Source organism: Canis lupus, chromosome 18 (assembly GCF_003254725.2).
Source record: "Canis lupus dingo isolate Sandy chromosome 18, ASM325472v2, whole genome shotgun sequence".
NCBI lineage: Eukaryota > Metazoa > Chordata > Mammalia > Carnivora > Canidae > Canis > Canis lupus.
In genome coordinates, this window is record NC_064260.1 from 42,823,296 (window position 1) to 42,845,500 (window position 22,205).

At 40.5% G+C, this 22,205-nt stretch overlaps 1 protein-coding gene across 1 annotated transcript in view; it reads left to right on the plus strand.

Annotated features, from left to right (window-relative positions):
* AMBRA1 (autophagy and beclin 1 regulator 1) overlaps window positions 1-22,205 on the plus strand; it is a 170,132-nt gene that overhangs the window by 19,131 nt on the left and 128,796 nt on the right. The window contains 7 exon segments of the mRNA XM_025452015.3: window positions 9,586-9,839; window positions 10,200-10,258; window positions 10,765-10,948; window positions 11,707-11,879; window positions 12,815-12,881; window positions 13,448-13,594; window positions 13,865-14,901. Of these exon segments, the coding sequence (XP_025307800.2) occupies window positions 9,705-9,839; window positions 10,200-10,258; window positions 10,765-10,948; window positions 11,707-11,879; window positions 12,815-12,881; window positions 13,448-13,594; window positions 13,865-14,901 (1,802 nt within the window). The 5' untranslated portion in view covers window positions 9,586-9,704.

Sequence of the window (22,205 nt, forward strand, 5' to 3'; positions counted from 1 at the left end):
GGTGGATATAAGAACAAAAAAGAGGTCATCTTGTTTGCTTATCTCTTGATAAATTGCAGCTGGCTACCTTTGTACCAGGTACTTGCATCATTATTACCTCTTAGCCTGACTCTCTAGGTGGAGACAATTGTATTTTTGAGTATTTGTAGTTCTGAACATAAATGTTGTGCATATCTGCAGTAGGAATGCAGGTTCTAATTATTAGCATTTTGTTTCTGGGCTTTTGTCTTATAAACGGTCTGTGTATAATTTTGGTTGTATTGATTTTGATTCTTTCAAATTATTTGCTTCTACCTGACACCTGCTTGTCAGGTGATTAATTAAAGGTACTCTGATTCTGCTTCATGGCCCCTGTGATTTCCTTTGCACTCTCAGAACTGTGGGTGCTGGACTTCTTTGTGTGAACTCCCATTTATTGTCTACTGTCCTTATTGTTGGTTCTTAACTTGGCTTTTACTTTCAAAAATAGTAACTCGGGATCACTGGGTGGCGCAGCGGTTTAGCGCCTGCTTTTGGCCCAGGGCGCGATCCTGGAGACCCGGGATCGAATCCCACGTCGGGCTCCTGGTACATGGAGCCTGCTTCTCCCTCTGCCTGTGTCTCCGCCTCTCTCTCTCTCTCTCTCTCTGTGACTATCATAAAAAAAAAAATAGTAACTGACTTGAATTTTTTGTAACCCATTTCTTCTAATATACTCTAAGGACATTATTCCTTTAAGGTACGAAAAAAATCTTATTAATTTCAGTTTGTACATGGAGACAAATGAAATTTAGCACCAGTGTGATTTGTAAAAGATTATGTAACAACTCAGTGGTAAAAATCAGTCACTGGAGCTTCTTCTTCGTCTTATCTTTACCCATTAAATCACATCACTTTTATATCTGGCACTTTCAAGCCTGAAAGATCTAACTAATATCTCATATTCCCTTCCCTGCTCTCAGAATATTCACTGCTTCTGTACTTTATTCTAAATATGCTGTTTTGGGACGCCTGGGTGGCTCAGCGGTTGAGCGTCTGCCTTCGGCTCAGGGCATGATCCCGGGTCCAGGGATTGGGTCCCGCATCGGGCTCCCTGTGAGGAGCCTGCTTCTCCCTCTGCCTGTGTCTCTGCCTCTCTCTGTGTCTCTCACGAATAAATAAATAAAATCTTTAAAACAAATAAATAAATAAATAAATAAATAAATAATAAATAAATAAATAAATAAGCTGTCTTTCAAATATGAAGCTGCTGCGTGGAACTGACACTCATCCCTTCAGCCACATTCTGTGGTCAAAACAAGTCACAAACAAGGTCAGCCCATACTGGAGTGAGAAGTATGTAACATGTTATCTTTTGATAGGTGGGGCAATATGGGAGTAGGGTAGGAAGAAATTGATGGCAACTGTCTTCAGAGAGAATCTAGCACAGGATGGTAAACTACGTTAGTGATGGAACCTCTTGGAACTAATTCTGGCAGTGCAGGGAGGTCACTAACACTTGTGCCTGTCACATGGATGAGAGGTGGTTGGCATGAGACTACATGCAAGAGTCCCCTTCTTTTCTGAGATGTGTTTATGTTGTAGTTCATGTTTGACAAAAAGAGTATTCACGGGCTTGACAGAGTAGGGCACAATCACATCTTCTGTTGATTAAATGTTTCAAGATCTATGTTCTCTCCTGGCAACCAGACAGAAGTCAGTGTATGGTGGCATCTATTTCTTATTGAGAAGTAATTTTTCTTATTTCCATGGAGTTGGTAGTTTTGTAGGGTAAATACATAGCTGAATTTTGTGATATTGTCTCATATGGTACTTTATCAAATTCAGAGTTATTTCTGGTCAAAGGGTTTAGAGTCCTTTTTTCTTTCAAAAACTATTTTTTCTTAACGTCATTCATTAATTTCTTCTCCTTTGAAGAAATGAACATTACAAAAATAAAGCAAGCAGATATCCAATTGATAGTGTAAGGCAATGAAACATTTATTTAGGGCCGAATACATGTGAGGCTAGGCTAGTAAGTGACATAGAAGAGAGACTGAATAGAAAGTGGTATCTCAGGCACTATGGAATTTTCTGTAGTAATTAAGTATCCAGATTCTGGAGCAGACTGCCTGGGTTTGAATCCTGAATGCACCACTGACTGTGTGACTTGTTCCCTGAGGACCTCATGAACCCTGGATGGAGCAGCTCCAAGGATTGTAAATTTACTTTACGTAAAGTGCTAAGAACAGTGCCTATGATATGAAAAGCACTATGAAAGTGTTAGGGCTTATTATTTTAACCATTACCTTGTGGTTTTATTTTATTTTTTTAAAGATATCAATACTCAGATCTTTTATATGAAATGGTTTAGAGACTGCTGCAGTGGTCAATTTCATTTTGCCTAGAAGAATTTGTATTTAACTTGTTTGCAGGACTTGCTGGCCTAATTTTTTTTAAATTTTTCTTACTGTTATTTTAATTTTAATTCTTCATTACAGAATGAAATTAGTATAAGCACTGGAATTCTAGAATAGTGAGTACTTTTCATTTGGTAAATCTTTTAATCCTCACAGTAACCCTATCATATGGTTACCATTAGTGGTCACACTTTATAGATGAGGAAACTGAAGTGTAGGGAGGTTAGGTAACTCTTCCAAGAAACCAAGAAACCTCCTTTTACCAAGAAAATGACAGAGCTGGGATTCATTTGGCCAGTCTGAATGCAGGGCCCATATACCACTATACTATGCTGTCTCTTATCTAGAAATTATGGTTTGTTGTTTTTTTTAATTTTTTATTTTATTTTGTTTATTTATGATAGGCACACAGTGAGAGAGAGAGAGGCAGAGGGAGAAGCAGGCTCCATGCACCGGGAGCCCGACGTGGGATTCGATCCCGGGTCTCCAGGATCGCGCCCTGGGCCAAAGGCAGGCGCTAAACCGCTGCACCACCCAGGGATCCCCTAGAAATTATGGTTTTAAAAAAATTTCTCTATCTAGATTTTTTTCTTCCTTTAATTTTTAAGGATTATTTATTTGTTCATAAAAGACACAGAGAGAGAAGCAGGCTCCCTGAGGGAAGCCTGATATGGGACTTGATCCCAGGACCCCAGGATCACAACCTGAGCCAAAGGCAGATGCTCAACCACTGAGCCATGCAGGTGCTCCTCTATCTAGATTCAATGACAGTTATCACTTTGGCATATTTTAGGATATCTTTTATAAGTCCATACATGGTACGTACAGAATTCAGGTAATAGTTGATATTTTCCTACTTCCAAGTGTGTTTGCCTTCAGAATGTTACCTGTGTCTACAGCTGTTATAGATTTGTGATGCTTTGTCCCAAGTTTCTTGCTCACCTCTAAACTCGGTCTTGTGTAGGAGTTAGGCAAGAGCTGTATGTATACAGGCAGGTCTGTGGCTCGCTGGGTTCCTCACATTTTGGACTTAGATCCTATATCGTGTCGTTTGAAGTATCCTAAAATGTCTTGTTAAAAGTTCTATTAATGTAAACAAAGCTGCCAATTGTAGAAAACTGTGTGTATTTCCACCCACAGGAGTTTCTAAAGAGTCCTGGGCTACTTTTAGGCCTCTAATTAAAGGCTTGACATTGTCACTAATTTTCCAGTTGTTTGGAGAGCTTTACTTATGCAAGTAATCTTAGATTTAGTATTTAAAGAACTTTTTTATTTTCTTTTAAAGAGTTAACCGTGGGATGAATCCTATGTTATGGAGTAGGTGTTGATTTTACATAGCTGACCTGACTCTTAGGAGTCCTTTATGGTTAGTGCAGTGGAGAGAGATGTAATTACTCAAAGAAATTAGATGATTGGACTTCATTTTAACAATTACTTCCAGATCTAATAGTTTTCTGATTCACACTCCTGGAATGCTATTGGAAGGGAGGATTTGGAGTCTGAATTATTAGCCAGGTTGTAGGTACAGTTCTGAGTTGTTGGTTCTTTTTTTTACTTCACCTTACTTATGGAGAGGTAGCTCAGGTCTCTTTAATTATTATTATTATTATAATTAGAGAGGGAGAGAAAGAGGTGGAGAGGGGCAGAGGGACAGGGAGAGAGAGAGAGAATCTTAAGCAGGCTCTACAGCCAGCGCAGAGCCGGATGCAGGGCTTGATCTCACAACCCATGAGATCATGATCTGAGCCAAAATCAAGAGTCAGATGCTTAACTGACTGAGCCATCCAGGCACCCTCATTTAACTATTTTTGCCACGGAGATATACTTTATTTTCCTGAATACTTTTTACTTTGATGTCTGGTAATAGTCTTTGAAATGTTTCTTAGAAAAATATGCTACTTTTGGGAATTACAGCATCTTGTGTCTCTGGGGTTTTAATTAGCTGTATTATTTGATGAGGGAGACCATAGGAAATCCCAAAGAGAATTCAGTACTAATGACAACAGTAACAGCAATGATGTTGACACTCTACTCTTTTCCTCTTGGAACTTCACAGCAACCTGATAAGCAGATATTGCCATTCCTGTTTTAAGAAGAAGGAAATTAAGTCTCAAATAGGTTAAGCAACTTGCCTGAAGTCCTCTGGGGAGGAGGTGGAGTAAAGTTGAATTGCTGAGGGAACCTGTAAATCTAACTTTTAGTTCCCACTTGGTTGTGGCATGCTCTCTAGGTGATTTTTATTAGTAGTTGTTAAATACAATTATGTCCTAGAATTAAGACAGTCTTTAAAGGTGATTTATCTTAACTTTTCTTTTTAAGATTATTTGATACAGAGAGAGCACAAACGGGGAACGGGAGAGGGAGAAGCAGGCTCCCAATGGAACAGGGGGCCTGATGGGGGACTTGATCCCAGGACTCAGGGATCAGGACCTGAGCTGAAGGCAGACACTTAGCCGACTGAGCAACCCAGGCACCCCTATCTTCCCATCTTTTGAGAGTGATCAGTCATGTTATGAGGGGGGTGGTGTTGAAAGGGGCATTTGTGTACACATCGCAGTTGTGTCCTTTGGGTTGGTTCTCCTTGCATAAGGCTTTTGGTGACCGAGAATTGATTCTGGGGACTGTGTAATGGCTTCACAGAGACTATTCTTGGCACCCTTTGTCTCAGTCTGCTTTAAGGGACAGATTGGGAAACTTGTTTCTTCCTCCTTTTTAAAAAGAGGAATGAAAAACACACTTGACTGGCACTTCCTCCTCAGCAACGGGCCTGTCTGACTTCAGTCTGATTTAGCTCCTTTTGTTCCTTATAGAGAACAAAGTAAAATCTCTTCACAGGTAGCTGTGAGGAGTGTAAGGCCCTTATCCTTTTAAAGAAACAGAACAAATATTTTTCGTCAGACAAAAGAGAGACTGTGCGATTGTTCTAGGCCCTCTGACTTCTTGGCATCACTCCAGTTTTTTCTTGTTTGAACTTTTAGTGTGTTTAGGTCCTTGGGAATTGATAGACAAGCTCTTTGGTAAGCCTGAGCTAGAGGTTTTCAGTTTTTCTTGATAACTGGTGCTTGTAGCAGCTCGTTCCTCTTCCAGTTCCTTTAATTTTTTTTTCCTTTTTTTTTCTTTTTTTTCTTTTCTTTTTTTCTCTTTTTTTTTCTTTTTTTTCTTCCTTTTTTTTCTTTTTCTTTTTTTTTTCTTTCTTTTTTTTCCAGTTCCTTTAGAAACTTTAGGTTGTATCACAGTTTTTTGAATTCTATGGTGTTTGTGACCTATATATTCTTCCTCTTGAGTTACAACAGGTCAGGTCAGACTTTTTTTGGGTACAAATTGGACTGCTGCTATTTTCACCACATGTTGTAAGATTATAAATGGTTTAAATGTATTTCTGTGAAAGTACTTTGTCACATTCTTAAGACAAGTGACCCTCAAAACTCGTTTCTTCTGGACATCTCTGTATTAGATAAAAGAATGATAGGCTCAAAAAAATTAGACTTAATAAAGGGTTAAGGTGAACTAATGGGAACTGTATTTTTGGCACCTTCCTGGTTAGTAATTATTCAGCTGTGTGGCAGTGTCACTTCCAGACTTTCAGTGCTAAACCGTGAGTTGTCAGGGTCACCAAGTAGATTATTTCCTTTCAGTTATTTCATCCTTAGTTTATTCAGGAGGTTGGCCTGCAGCATGTTGACATTTTCAGTGTGGATATATTTATATCGTGCACTAATGAGTGATGAGAGCTGTACCGTGAGGATACTGGCTAGAGTTTGTTTCTGTGTCATTCCTTAGGGAACTTTGTTGTATGTGTCTAGGAACTTGGAGTTGCATCTTTCTGTAAAATCTTCCTGGCTTTCTACATTTTAATATGCCAGGGAGAAAACTCCTTTCAGCACAGGCTATAAATATTTTTCCTTCTGTCTGTATTTGGATACATCTAGTTGTGTACTTTTCAGATTGCAGCCATTTGTGAAATGTAAAGAGCCCGTTGTTGTTTCACTTTTTACAATGAGCATTTACTACTTCCTAAGTTTAAAAAGTGAAAAGGTGAAAAGAACACTGCCTTTTCTAATTATTAAAGACAACCATTGTTAGTATTTATACTCCTTTTGTATAATTTTCCAAGATTTTTTTTTTTTTTACAAAATTGGGATCATAATGTATATGTGATTTTGTATTATGCTTTTTTTTTAAATAAGTTTTGAGTAGGTAATACATTCCAAAATAAAAATTCCACAAAACGAAAACATTTGAGAAGTCTTGCTTCCATCTTTGTCTCCCTTCATCTTGTCCTTTCCATAATGAGTGACCATTTAATTTTGTCTCTCATTCAAAGGTAGCATTACTGGGATGCTCAGCAGTTGAGCGTCTGCCTTTGGCTCAGGGCATGATCCTGGGGTCCTGGGATTGAGTTCCCCATCAGGCTCCCCAGAGGGAGCCTGCTTCTCCCTCTGCTTGTGTTTCTGTCTCTATCTCTCATGAATAAATAAATAAGTAAATAAATAAAATCTTTTAAAAAACCCCACAAAGGTAGCATTACTATACATACTGTTCTGTGCCTTGCTTTTCTCCTCTCTTCACAATGTTTTATCCTGGAGATCTCTTGTTACCAGTACCCATAGAATCTGCCTTACCATAGATTAGTCATCTAGTCTCCTTTTTACATGGACACTTGAGTGTCCTCAGTTTTTGCTATTATAAACAATAAGACGGAAGTAGTAATTAAAGGGGGAAAAAAGCATTTACTCTGCTTCAGTTATTAACGGAAAGTTCTTTCCAAAGGAATGCCAGCTAATAAATGTAGAAGTAACGATGGAATTGGAAAATGAACATTTTTTCAGCCTCTAAATGAAATAATTCAAGAAGGAATCATCAGTGATTGCTAAACTATTAAGCAAAAAGTTGAGAAGGAGCAGGATATTCACTTGATGCAAAATATTAGCCACAGATTGCTCATCATTAAGGGGGGAATATATCTTTATAAAGTTTGGCAATTACAAACTCAACCAAGTAGTCATATTTTGCTGAGTGATCACATAATTTACCAAGTCCTGCTAACTGGGACAGCCTGAGAATATATGCCACCTGCTGTGCTGCATTGTGAAGCACATAGATAGCATCACCTGTGAGGCATTCTTGCCAAAACACTCAGCCTAAATCCAATCAGTGTTTTAGACCAAACCTTCTGTTTATAGGAAATGTAAGGGATAGAGAGGTAAGCTAAATGGCACTGTGAAGCAACAGTCAGACAAAACTAGGGTATAAGACATTCTCCAAGTCACCTGTCCTGGGCTTTAAAAAAAGCTTGTGTTGGGGTGCCTGTGTAGTTCAGTCGGTTTAGCATCTGACTCTTGATTTCCACTCATATCACGATCTCAGAGTCATGAGATCAAGCCTTGAGTGTTGGGCTCCTTGCCGAGGGTGGATTCTCTCTCTGCCTCTCCCCATCTCTAAAAAGAAAAAAAGCTTGTGTAGCTTGTGTTGTAAATAAGAAACAAAAGTTGGAGGCCATTCTAGGATAAAAGAGACTAAAGAGACATGACCTCCATATTCATTGCTTGAGTTTTGGTTGGATTATGGGTTTTTTTAAAGCCAATTATTAAGGACAGTTTTTAGACAGTTGGGGGACGTTTGAATGAGGACTTGAGCATTAGATGATAATCAGTGTACTTAATGGTGTTGTGGTTATGAAGTTAAATGTCTTTATACCTAGTAGATGCACAGTGAGGTATATAGGGAGGGGTAAAGCATCTTGAAGCCTGATGAAATGGTTCAGAAAAAAATAACTCATTGTGTGTTCATAGAGATAGATAAAGCAAATATGATAAAATATTAACAAATATTGAGTCTAAATGGTGAATAGTATCTTTATTGTACTGTTTTTTTCAATTTTCTGCACATTTGAAACTTTTTCACAACAGTTGAATTAACAGTGCTATAGTGAATAACATTCTATATGTATTTTTCTGAGATGCCATTTTATTGGGTTTCATATTCCATTGTATAGAGGAGCCACAGTTCTTTAATTGTTACATATGTGTATATTTTGCTGCAAGTTGATGTTTTAGTTGAATTTTTCTTTATCTTGTGATAGTTTTAGGCTCTATGGCTTGTGGTAGATGAGAAGAAGGAACTGAGTTTTTTTTTTTTTTTTTCCTTCTCTTTCATCCTCTGTCTCTGCTACTCTGGAACCTTAGTGGAGAAGAGAAAAAGAACATGAGAAAGATACCCCAAAGTTCTCCTTATGCACATGATTTTAGGTAGAAGATAGAGTTTAAGCTACTGCGTAAGAACCAGACTCCATGGGACACCTGAGTGGCTCAGTGGTTGAGCATCTGCCTTTGGCTCAGGGCATGATCCCTGGGTCCTGGAATTGAGTCTTGCATTGGGCTTCCTGCAGGGAGCCTGCTTCTCTCGCTGCCTATGTCTTTGCCCCCTCTCTGTGTCTTTCATAAATAAATAAAAAAATTAAAAACAAACAAACAAAAAGATTTCAGGGTGCCTGGGTAGCTCAGTTGGTTAAACATCCAACTCTTGGTTTTGGCTTGGGTCATGATTTCAGGGTAGTGAGATTGAGCCCTGTGTTGGGCTCTGTGCTAGGCATGGAGGCTGCTTAAGATTTTCTGTCTCCTTCTCCCTCTTCTACATTCCCTCTGCTCCTCTCCCCCTCTGAAAAACAAAAACAAAAACAAAAAGCCCCCCCAAAACAAAAAAACAGAACTCAAGTAGCCTTTTAAAATCGGTTGCCTGTGTTTTTTGGCTTGGAGGCTGCCCAAGTGATAAGGAGTGGGGGCTGGTGGCTAGGGAGGCAGTGTGGCACAGAAGGGAGGGCATGTGCTGTGTTTTGTTTTGTTTTTGGCAGGTTTTTAGACCTTTTTATTAGTAACAAAAGTTCTTCCTACCTGATAAAATAATAAGAGTAACTGCTTTAGAGAATGATCTATTCTTTAGCTATGAGGCTGAGCTACTGAGGATAGGAGAGGAATTTAAGGATGAAATATTTTTGTTACATATGTTAACTAACTAGAATTTAAATAAAAACTTGAAAAAAAGGATGAAATATTTTTGGAAGAAAAGTTCTGGGAGAAGGGTCTTTCCTGAGAGAGTGTCATTAAATATGAAAAACATACTTTCCTCTTTGAGCTAGAATTGTATTTGCAGTGGGAAGCTTCTCTGATTGTAGAATAGATGTTCTTTGACTTTAATGTCCATCCTTTAGATTTCCATGAAGACAACTTACAAGGACCTGAATGGCCTCATTTTAGCTGCTTCAGCTTGTGGAGCTATTGCTTGCTCCTTCTCTTCCTGTGCCTGGTGTGACAGTGGCTACTGAGCACTATGAAGGTTGTTCCAGAGAAGAATGCTGTCCGGATACTATGGGGGCGAGAACGGGGCACTCGGGCCTTTGGAGCTCAGCGGCTTCTTCAGGAGCTAGTGGAAGATAAAACTCGGTGGATGAAATGGGAAGGCAAGGTAGGAAAAACGGATATTTTTGACATAGGATTTGGAGGGGTGACAGTAGAATGGGGTTTTAGAATGGGCTAATGGAATTGGGATATGATTTATTTTGTGCAAGAGAATTGATGTATCTAACTTAATGGAGTCTTAAAAATAAATTTGGAAGAATTTATGGGCTAGAAATATCTTTTCCCTTTAGAGCTAGACATTTTTCTTTAAGGTAATTTGGATTTCTCTCAACTTGAGTCTTGATCATTGTCTCCAGTTTCTCAGCTTATACTGAACACTAGTCTATAGTGGCTTGTGTGCTTTTGAGATAGAGTAAGCCATAGTTTATAAATAATGTATTTTGACTTTTTTTGGTTTGTTTTTCAGAGAGTAGAACTGCCAGATAGTCCACGCTCTACCTTTTTACTGGCCTTCAGCCCAGACAGGTACCTAGTACTTATCTGTAACTTAATCTAAGACTTGGCAATAGCATTGCTTTTTATATCTTTGGCCTAGCTTGGTAACATCCCTAAGGGCTCTTTGAAGCTTTGCATGAACAGAGCTTTTCCAGTGTATCAGAAGGTGAAAGTAGATGAACAGTACTAACCATAGAAATAATGGGGATAAGCAAAGGAAACAGTGGACCTTGAGAATCAAACTTGGGAAGTTTCTCAATTACAGCCCTTTGCCTGTGTGATAATAGGCCACTGATGGCATGATAATTTTTCCAGCTAGAAAAAAATAGTCTCTGAAGGAGATGTGTGTTATTTGGGGACAGTGTGGAGAAGCCAAAGCTTTTAAAGATATAATATTTCTATTTTTTTTGTAATGCCTAAGGTGTAGCTTTTCCGCACTGGGGTGGGGAATACTCCAAAGCTGACTATCCAGAACTGATAAAATTTGTTACCCTCCTACACACTTTACATTCACTTCCCACCCTTTGATTCCCTAGGACTCTATTGGCCTCCACCCACGTGAACCATAATATCTATATTACGGAAGTGAAGACTGGTAAATGTGTTCATTCTCTGATTGGACACCGCCGTACTCCGTGGTGTGTCACTTTTCATCCCACCATCTCAGGCCTTATTGCTTCTGGCTGCCTAGATGGGGAGGTCAGGATTTGGGATTTGCATGTAAGTATTTCCATTTCTTTGATACTCTAAATGCAGAGAGTTGTTTACCATTGAGTTCTTAACTGGAGGAGAGACTAGCCAGGTTCTCAGAACTACATCTGAGTAAGTGATTTACCCACTTAAATAGTGGAAAGTCTAGTCAATATTCCTCCATTTATTTAGCTATTCTTCCTTTTGCCCATTGTGACATAGTTCTGGAAGTTCTTAAAATATGTTCAGGATAGATGCGTTTTGTTTTAGAGCAAGAATGTACTGTATTCTGATCATGACTGCCAAAGCAATATGCTTCTTGTCCTGGAGACTTGCTAGTGGGTTGTTGTGTACCATGTCATGCACCAAGCTTGCATTTTCACAGGCTTCAGAAATAGGAACTATGTGGATGCTCATTGCTTTGGATTGTAGATGACTTGGAGAACTGATAGACAGTAATAATTTTCTGATAAATTGGTGACACTACCAGATCACTGAATTCTTACATTTTATAGAGGACATATTTATTTATTTTTTAAAAAGATTTTATTTATTTATTCATGAGAAACAGAGAGAGAGGAAGAGACACAGGCAGAAGGAGAAGCAGGCTCCCTGCAGGAGCCCGATGTGGGACTCGATCCCCAGACCCGAGATCACGCCCTGAGCCAAAGGCAGACGCTCAACCACTGAGCCACCCAGGCACCCCTAAATGATCCTTTCTTAAAATTGACATCCTAGTCTGCTGCCAGTTTGTAACCTGAGAATAATTAGGATTGGTTCATTTATAGGGTGGCAGTGAAAGCTGGTTCACAGACAGCAACAATGCCATTGCTTCTCTGGCTTTCCACCCTACGGCTCAGCTCCTGCTGATTGCCACTGCCAATGAGATCCACTTCTGGGATTGGAGTCGGCGGGAGCCCTTTGCTGTGGTGAAGACAGCTAGCGAGATGGAGCGGGTCCGGTGAGTGCTTTCTGTCCACCAGCAATGTCTGGCAGAGAACATTGGCAGAGAACATTTGCACTTGCTGTCACCTCAGGAAGCAGTTTGTTATACTTACTCAGAGCAAGTGGTTATCTTTTCAGCTCCTCCTACTTTCTAAACTGCTGGCCAATCAGCAGTTCTTTTTAGCTATTCCTGATTGATCTTATCTTCTGGCCTCTGTAGGCCAGAGTTGTTAGAATGTCTTTTAGGTTCAAAGCTGTCTAGGTTTGGGGTAGCCCTTTTTTTGGGGGTGGGGTGGAAACCTGAAAGGTGTTCTGGTAGAGGTTAACTTGGTGGGTAGTTGCTAAGCCCAGTTATTTGTATTTATCAAACTGAAAAATGGAGATGTAAGTATATGTCAGATCTGCTAATTGATATTTAGCCCTCAAGATCAAAACACATACTGCCTGAATAAAGTTAATGCATTAGTTTTCTTTGCTTCTCTTGGTATTGCAGTTGGATATAAGAAAATTTTCTAGTCTCAGCTATGTCACTTGATGCTAAAACTGTTCATTGTCACCAGAACTCCTGCTTCTTGCCATTGTAACTGCTTTGTGAGGGAAAAACTAACCCTGTGGCAGGGTATGGGAGCGTGCTATGCTTTACTTTTATGATAGGCTCTTAGATATTAGCAAGAGTGTGTTTAATGTAGCTGTTTCTTGGGATGGGAGCCTAGCTGCTTTTTTAAATTATTTTTGTGATACATATTCCCTTATTCTCGCAAGTGCAAGGAGGTTAACAGGAAGTATTGAGCCCTGTTATTGTAATCTTCAAAAATTTTGAAAGTTTCTAGCATGAAGTGAATACCTGGGTAATCCCACAGTTATCAGTAATGATTGCTATACATTTGAAAACAGGCTTCCTTTTCACCATTAACATCTATCTGTGTCTGTCTTTCTCTTCTGTGTTTTCAGTCTGGTGAGATTTGATCCTCTTGGACACTACTTACTCACAGCCATTGTTAACCCTTCCAATCAGCAGGTAAGTTAGTCAGCAGTTCCAGCTCCATCTAAACTGAGAATTGTTTTCTAAACTAGTGCTCTGGTTTCTACTATATTGGACTTATAATTTGTAATGCCCAAGTATTTCTTTTCCAGCTGAGATTCAAAACTAGCTTCATACTGCATATTCCATGTGCTAGCTAGCCATAATCTTGATAGGGAGTCAATTCTGAAGCCCACCAAGTGATCACCTTATTAGAAGTAACTAGGCTGTGTTGGATAGCTTGTCATTTCTGTGCCACTGGCTGGTTGACATTTTGCTTCCTTCACTGCCTCCATGTCATAGAGATATGTTTTATAAAGAATTGGTTTGCCCCTGTACTCCTTCAGAAATGTCACTGATTGGAATGAATAATTTAATTCCATATGATGATCCAGAATCTGAAATCAGTTAGTTAATCCTCAGTGCTTCAGGATAGAGTTGTTGTCAATCCATTAAGGTTGGTTTGCTTGGATGGTTATTAGTAGTTAGTTTTCCTTAATTGACCTGGAGGTTCTACCTAACTGCTTTGCTCTACCCCTGCCCCACCTGGCTCCACATTGCAGGGTGATGATGAACCAGAGATCCCCATCGACGGAACAGAGTTATCCCACTACCGTCAGCGTGCTCTGCTGCAATCACAGCCAGTTCGCCGGACGCCTCTCCTCCACAATTTCCTGCACATGCTGTCCTCCCGCTCCTCTGGCATCCAGGTGGGAGAGCAAAGCACAGTGCAAGATTCTGCTACCCCCTCACCCCCACCGCCTCCCCCTCAGCCCTCCACGGAGCGCCCCAGGACTTCCGCTTACATCAGGCTCCGACAGCGGGTCAGTTACCCCACAGCTGAGTGCTGCCAGCACCTTGGGATCCTGTGCCTTTGCAGCCGCTGCTCTGGCACTCGAGTTCCTTCCCTCTTGCCACACCAGGACAGTGTCCCCCCTGCTTCTGCCAGGGCTACTACCCCTTCCTTTTCTTTTGTACAGACCGAGCCCTTCCATCCCCCGGAGCAGGCCTCATCAACGCAGCAGGACCAGGGCCTCCTGAACCGGCCGTCTGCCTTCAGTACAGTCCAGAGCAGCACTGCCGGCAACACGCTCCGCAACCTCAGTCTGGGTCCCACCCGTCGCTCTTTGGGAGGCCCTCTGTCCAGCCACCCTTCTAGGTATCACCGAGAAATAGCTCCTGGGCTGACAGGGTCTGAGTGGACCCGGACAGTGCTCAGTCTGAACTCCCGCTCTGAGGCAGAATCCATGCCTCCGCCCAGGACCAGTGCCTCTTCGGTGAGTTTGCTATCTGTGCTGAGACAGCAGGAAGGTGGCTCTCAAGCGTCTGTGTACACTTCAGCCACAGAAGGGAGGGGTTTTCCAACTTCAGGGTTGGCAGCTGAGTCAGATGGAGGAAGTGGCTCCAGCCAAAACAACTCAGGCAGCATTCGCCATGAGCTTCAGTGTGACCTGAGACGCTTCTTTCTGGAGTATGACCGGCTTCAGGAGCTAGACCATAGCCTGAGCGGAGAAGCCCCCCAGACCCAACAGGCCCAGGAAATGCTCAATAACAACATTGAGTCTGAGAGGCCAGGCCCCTCCCACCAGCCCACCCCACACAGTAGTGAGAACAACTCCAACCTGTCCCGTGGCCACCTGAACCGCTGTCGCGCTTGCCACAATCTCCTGACCTTCAACAACGACACCCTGCGCTGGGAAAGAACCACACCTAACTACTCCTCTAGCGAGGCCAGCTCCTCCTGGCAGGTCCCCAGCACCTTCGAGGGCATGCCGTCAAGTGGCAGCCAGTTGCCACCCCTTGAGCGGACTGAGGGCCAAACACCCAGCTCCAGCAGGCTGGAGTTGAGCAGCTCTGCTAGTCCGCAGGAGGAGAGGACTGTGGGGGTGGCCTTCAACCAGGAGACAGGCCACTGGGAAAGAATTTACACCCAGTCTAGCAGATCTGGAACTGTATCACAGGAGGCCTTACATCAGGATATGCCTGAGGAGAGCTCTGAGGAAGATTCGCTCAGGAGGTAAGCAGGTGCTTTCTTATCTTCTCCTACATCCCTTACTTTTCTCCTAACGTCTCTTCCTTCAGTCCTGTAGATGTTGTGACTGGATCTGGAGTGTCTGGGACCCATGGCATCTGGTTCTGGTCTCCCTGATGTCCATTGCATCTTCTTGAAAAATCTTGCTCTGGTGGCAGAGATAGGATGGGTCCTAACGGTATAAGTCAGTTGGTTCTGCTAGCTCCTTTTCTGGCTAACTGTCACGAGACCTTTAGCCTTGAAAGAGAATGTAGATCAGGTTAGAGATGCAAGAGGAGGTAGAGCCATTGACTTGTTCTGCCCTACTTTGTGAACTTCTTAGAGGACTGTATGTGCAGCACTAGTTATTGTGAAAAAAAATTTCCCAGAGTGCTTAGGAATAAGTAGTAAAAGAGAACTCTGCTTGGTACAGATGAACATTGTTAGTTCTTTTTCAGTCGTGCCTCTTTGGACAACTGTTCACCTGTTAAACCCTATCTTTTGAAACGTTGCAACTTGACATAGGGAAAAGAAAATTATATATATATCTTATACATGTCAAGGAAAGTCCATTTTTTAGAGATACTTTTTGGATAGCAAATTAGTTGCTTAGTTAAGATTCTTTGAGGAGATTTTCCAGATGGGCATTCACCTCAAGGTGGGGAAGAAGAATAATTGTTCTTTATAGAAGGAAGGCCTCTCCATACTCAGATCAGCATCCCAGGCAACTCTTCCATGGAAGAAACAGAGTGGGTGTAGTTGACCGCCCACCACATGTTCCATGTATGGCTATGTGCGCATCTATCTTGATTTATTAGGGACTTCTTTCTGTAATTCTGTAAAGGTCACATTTAGCGTAATCAGCAACTCCCAGAATATGCCTGTTGGATCCAAACAGCATATTGCTCTGCATTACATCCTCTGTTGAAGCAACTGAAATTTCTGACATAAGCTTCTAACAAGGGTGGGAATATGGATTGTGCACATAATGTACTTGTTATTTTGAGAGAATGCTTTATAGAGAATTACCCAGTTAATAAGTATTTGTTGAATGGTTACAATTTTTCCAGCACTGTGCTAGGCACTGTAGGGAATTAAAAAGAAGTATAATACCTGGTCTTTACCCACTGGGAGTGTTATTATAGAGGCAAGACTTATTTACATGCAATTACATAAAAAACATAGATGACCCAAATGCTTCATTGTGTGGTACTGTGATTAAATGCAGTCTCATTTCAGAGAGGGAAGTGCCATCAAAGAAGGCCGTGCAAAATCAAGTCTTGAAAAATGGGTAGGATTTTGGAAAAGGAAAGACCTTTTTATTTTAGGGGACCAGCACATTCTAAGACAGGAAAGAACATGTTGAATGCAAGATAGTGGGTGGCTACTAGGGGCAGTTGCTAAGGGGAAGATAGGACACTTGGTTGGATATGAGAGATAGAATAATAGAGGTTGTTACTATGTGCATATAATTGAGACCAGTTCTGGATTAACACCTACCAAATTCCCGGCTTTGGAATATTTTGCCTTGCATAGTGGCCCATAATAGGAACCTGAGACTGTCACTCTTCTTTGTCAAGAGAGGTGGGAAGGTAGCAAGCACATTGCGTGACATAGAGTAGGCATGCAAAGAGTTTATGAAAGGTAGCTGTAAAAGAACTGTCTTCAGTTACTGTTCTAAAAGCCTCCCAGTACTTGTTTCCATAGTACCAGTGGGCTTCTGGTCAGCCTTTGTCCATTCTATTGTATTGTAGCAGTACCTCTCCTGGTGGTGGTGGTGTCCTGAGAAATACCTGAGTGGTTTAAAATAAACTCTGTTTGATAATAACTAAGGATATCAATTACTAAGGGCCCACTATGTGTTAGATACTGTGTCTTTATATTTTTAATTTCCACCATAATTCTGTGTAAGGCAGGTATTAAATGTCTCATCTTACAGTTGAGGAAAGTGAGGCTCAGAGGAATCAAGTTTCTTGTTAATGATCCGTAAGTAGGTTCCTGAGTGGGGATTTGAGTTCTGGTGTGTGTCACTGAAGATTTTTCTAAGCTGCCCACCATGGTATTGATACCTCATAGAAAGGTTCATCATTTTTATTTATTTTTATTGTCTTTTAACTTTTTATTATCATAATCTTCAAACATATAAAAATAAAGAGAAAAGTATAAGTGAATTTTCACATATCTATCACCTGACTTTAAAAATTATTAGCACTTAGCCAGCTTTCATTCATCTATATCCCCTGTTCACTCCCCCAACCCAGACATCATGTAATTTCATCTGAAGATACTGTAATGTTTCTCTAGAGCAATGCCATCCAGTAAAACCTTCTACAGTGATAAAAGTGTTCTGTATCTGTGGTGTCCGGTGTGGTAGGCACTAGCCACACGTGGCTATTAAGCATTTGAAATGTGGCTAGTGTGAACTGAGAAACTACACATAAATTTTTAAATTTTAATTAAATGTAAAAAGCCACATATGACTAAGATATTAATCATTTCTTAATGAAGTAGACCGTGAAAACCCAGAAACTGTGGTTTAAATATAAAAAGCTTAAACATTTAAAAGTGTAGGCTGTAGTAGATGAAATCCCTTCCCATCTTGGTATAAACAATTGTGCATATGTATTTTTTTCTTTTAAAAATACAAATAATGCATGGTTTCATTGTAAAATACAGTATTTACATGATTTGTGGAATCACTTAAGATGAACTAGGATGAGATAGATATACTGTAAAGGCTGACAGCCTGCTCAAAATTGAGGAACATTGTAAAATATTCCAAGTGTACAACCTTTACAGAAGGGCCATCACTTCCTCTTAATTTGAGTGGCTGTATTCTAGTGTCAATTACTAATCCATACACTGGTGCTAATCAGCATCTTCTACCACCTTCAAAAGGGACTTGATGTTCTCTAGCTGATAAGCCAGCCCTTCCTTGGATTTCCCCAGCAGGTGTCACTGTTGAGCTGCTGCTGCCACTAGACTGGCCAGGAGGAAAAGGTGTCCTTATTAGGTGCCTAGTCTACTTGAAGGGAGGTTTATTCTTTGGCCTTGAAGTAGGTGATAGACTAAAGAGGCATATTTTGATCTTTGCTGCCGCTGGTTTAATTAATAGTGTTTGCAAATTAGTGAGAATATTGAGCACAAATGTGTATTTCATTATAACTCTATGTCGTTTGACCTGTGATCCCCAGTTCACATTTGTCTCCTTTTGTCTGTGGGCAGAAGAGGGGAAGATTCCTGTGTAGTCTTGACTCCAGCTTACAAGTTATAACTTGGGTGGCAGACCCTTTCCTTACCACCAGAAACTTCTTTTTAGGTCTTGATAGCCCAGGATCTAGCAGAAGATCAAGGTATTGTGGCTCCCTGCAGCTTGCAGCAGGAGTCCTTGTGGCTTTGAAAGGCTGATATTAGGAAAAGAGAAAATAAAATTTAAAAAAAAGGAAAAGAGAAAATTATTTAAATGGTGTCTTAAAACTGGAGAAAACAAAACAAAAAAACTGGAGAAAACCTAGAGTGTATTTAAGTCCTCCCTTTTTTTTTTTTTTACTGAGAAAACTTAGATACACAGGGCGGAAATGACTGTTTAAGATGTACTTATAGGGTAGCCCTGGTGGCGCAGCGGTTTAGCTCCGCCTGCAGCCCCGCCTGCAGCCCCGCCTGCAGCCCGGAGTGTGATCCAGGAGACCCGGATCGACCCACATCGGGCTTCCTGCATGGAGCCTGCTTCTCCCTCTGCCTGTGTCTCTGCCTCTCTCTCGCTTTCTCTGAATGAATGAATAAATAAATAAATCTTTAAAAAAAAATAAGATGTACTTATAACAACAGTGGGTTTCAAACCCCTAGATCCTAGGAAGGGCACTCTTTCCTCTTTTTCATTGAAATTAGTGCTTTCATGCATTGAGTTTTTTCCATCAGAACCTCTATTGCTCCTGTAGATCATTCATTCCCTGGGTGCGGGGCGCACGGGGGGGGGGGGGGGGTGCAGAGGTGGGATGAGGGTGGTGGCTCTTCAGTCAGTTCTCTTTGTAAGAAATTGGAGGTTTGATAAATCATTTGTAAATATTGTTTCTTGAGAGAAGTGTAACCAATACAATGTTTTTAAGGATACAGGAGAAACACTGTTTTAGTTATTTGCCCATAGAACTGCACTGTTTGGGAGTGATCCCAGTTAGGGAAGTTCACTGTAAAAATTCCAACAAATGGAAGATCAAAATCTGGGCCAAATCTTCCTCAGCTAAATTCTGTCTGCATTCCTTCTCCAGAAAGGTGACAAGGCTTTTCTTCTGAAGTATTTAATAAGATTGAATGTGTTCTGAGAACTGATATCTTGATCTGTACTTTTCCCTTATGATAAAAGAAGATTGGGGAAATTTGGCCCAGAACATTAAAGGTTAGAGTTGGAAGCCCTCATATGATTTCTTGGTTTTTTTTTAGACGTTTGTGAGGGAATTGCTTTGGAGTTTGGAGCAGTCTGAAGCCTCTTGAGGCTTTGTGGTCCAACAAACTTGTTTGATGCCTTAGCTCTAGTCACATGGGGATTTTCCGGGGAGCTCTTGCAGGGCTAGTCATAGATCCATAAGAGGGAGAAGGTAACCTAGAAATTAGGAAAGCACAAGTCTTTGCAGCTTGATCATAATACAGAGAGGGGTCCATCTTTAGTAGCTTTGCTGCACTCTTTTGGATGAGTGTATACTTGATTTATTATTCAAAACCTAACACAGCTGTCACCTTTTCCTTTGAGAAAACCTCCCTGAATGTCCCAAATAATCACTTTCTCTTTGTTGTTTGTACTAGATGTAGATACTTAACTTGCAATATTGTACACATGACAGAAAAGTATTTGTTTCCCTTTCTATCAATGAGGCCCCTTGAGGCAGCGATTATGTCTGTATTCCTGCTGTCCCTAAAATACTACCTGGCACATCATAGGTGCTCAACAAATATTAGTTGAATTCAACAAATGGAATTGAAATTATATCCTCTATGATTCATTATGCAGTATAAATTCTTTTTGGCTTAGTAAAAAAAGAAAAAACGCATTACTGTATTACATCCTTTAGCCTTCAGAGAGTTGTTGCCTTAATAATTTCTTGTTGAATAAATGAAGTAGCATTACCTAGAATTGTACACAGAAGACACCTTTTTTATTTTGATGTAGTCCAAAACTTTATTTTTGGTTTTGTTTCTCTTGCTCAGGGGACCTGTCTAGAAAAAAGTTGCTCCAGCCAGTGTCAGAGAAATTACTGTCTTGCTTTCTTCTAGGATTTTTATGGTTTTAGGTCTCATATTGAAGTCTTTTTTTTTTTGTTTTTTTTTTTTTTGTTAAGATTTTATTTATTTCTTCATGAGAGACATAGAGAGGCAGGGGGAGAAGCAGGCTTTTCACCAGGAGCCCTATGCAGGACTTAACCCATGACCACGCCCTGAGCCAACGGCAGATGTTCAACCACTGAACCACCCAGGTGTCCCTTACATTTAAGTCTTTAATTCATTTTGAATTTATTTTTGTGTATGGTGTAAGAAAGCCCAGTTTCTTTTATTTTTTTTTTGAGATTTTATTTATTAATGAGACACACACACACACACACACACACACAGAGGCTGAGACACAGGCAGAGGGAGAAGCAGGCTGTATGCAGGGAGCCCGACGTGGCACTCATTCTGGGTCCTCAGGATCATGCCATGGACTGAAGGCGGTGCTAAACCGCTGAGCCACCTGGGCTGCCCAGAAAGTCCAGTTTCATTCATTTGCATGTAGTTTTCCAGTTTTCCTAATACCATTTGTTGAAAAGACTGTCTTTCCCATTGGATATTTTTTCCTACTTTGTCAAAGATGAATTAACCACATAATTGTGGGTTTATTTCTGGATTTTCTATTCTGTTCTATTGATCTATGTGTCTGGTTTTGTGCCACTACCATACTGTTTTGATCACTATAGCTTTGTAAGATAACTCGATGTCTGGAATTGTGATGCCTCCAGTTTGCTTTTCTTTTTTAAGATTGTTTTGGCTATATGAGATCTTTTGTGGTTCCATACAGATTTTAGGATTGTTTCTCCTAGTTCTGTGAAAAATGATGTTGGTATTTTGATAGCGATTGAGTTAAATATGTAGAGTGCTTTGAGTTAGTATAGACATTTTAACAATATTTGTCTTTCTAATCCATGAGCATGGAATGTCTTTCCATTTCTTTGTGTTATCCTCAGTTTCTTTCATCAGTGTTTTATAGGTTTCAGAGGACAGACAAGTCTTTCACCTCTTTGGTTAGGTTTATTCCTAGGTATCTTATTATTTGTGATGTGATTATAAATCGGATTGTTTTCTTAATTTCTCTTTCTACTGCTTCATTACTGGTGTATAGAAATGCAACAGATTTCTGCACATTGATTTTGTATCTTGCGACTTGTTTATTAGTTCTAGCAGTTTTTTTGTGGAATCTTGAGTTTTCTATATATAGTGTCATATCATTCGCAAATAGTGACAGTTTAACTTTTTCTTTACCAATTTGGATTCCTTTTATTTCTTTTTGTTATCTGATTGCTGTGGCTAGGACTTCCAGTACCATGTTGAATGAAAGTGGTGAGAATGGACATCCCTATCTTGTTCCTGACCTTAGGGGATGAGTTCTCAGTTTTTCTCCATTGAGGATGATGTTTGCTATATGGCCTTTATTATGTTGAGGTATGTTCCCTCTAAACTTACTTTGTTGAGGGTTTTTATCATGAATGATCCTGTACTTCGTCATATGCTCTTTCTGCGTCTGGTGAAATGATCATATGATTCCTTTCTCATTCAATGTGTTGTACCACTTTGGTTGGTTGATTGGAAAATATTGAACCACCCTTGCAACCCAGGAACAAATCCCACTTGATTGTAGTGAATCTTTTTTTTTTTTTAAGATTTTGTTTATTTATTCATGAGAGGCACAGAGAGAGAGAGAGAGAGAGAGGCAGAGACACAGGTAGAGGGAGAAGCAGGCTCCCTGTGAGGAGCCTGATGTGGGCTTGATCCCAGGATCACAACCTGAACTGAAGGCAGATGCTCAACCACTGAGCCACCCAGGCGCTCAGTGAATCTTTTTTTTTTTTTAATAAATTTATTTTTTATTGGTGTTCAATTTGCCAACATACAGAATAACACCCAGTGCTCATCCCATCAAGTGCCCCCCTCAGTGCCCGTCACCCCCACCCCCCGCTGAATCATTTTTTTAAATGTATTATTGGATCCAGTTTGCAAGTATTTGTGGAAGATTTTTGCATCGATATTCATCAGAGATATTGGCTGTACAGCTGCTTCTTGATACCATT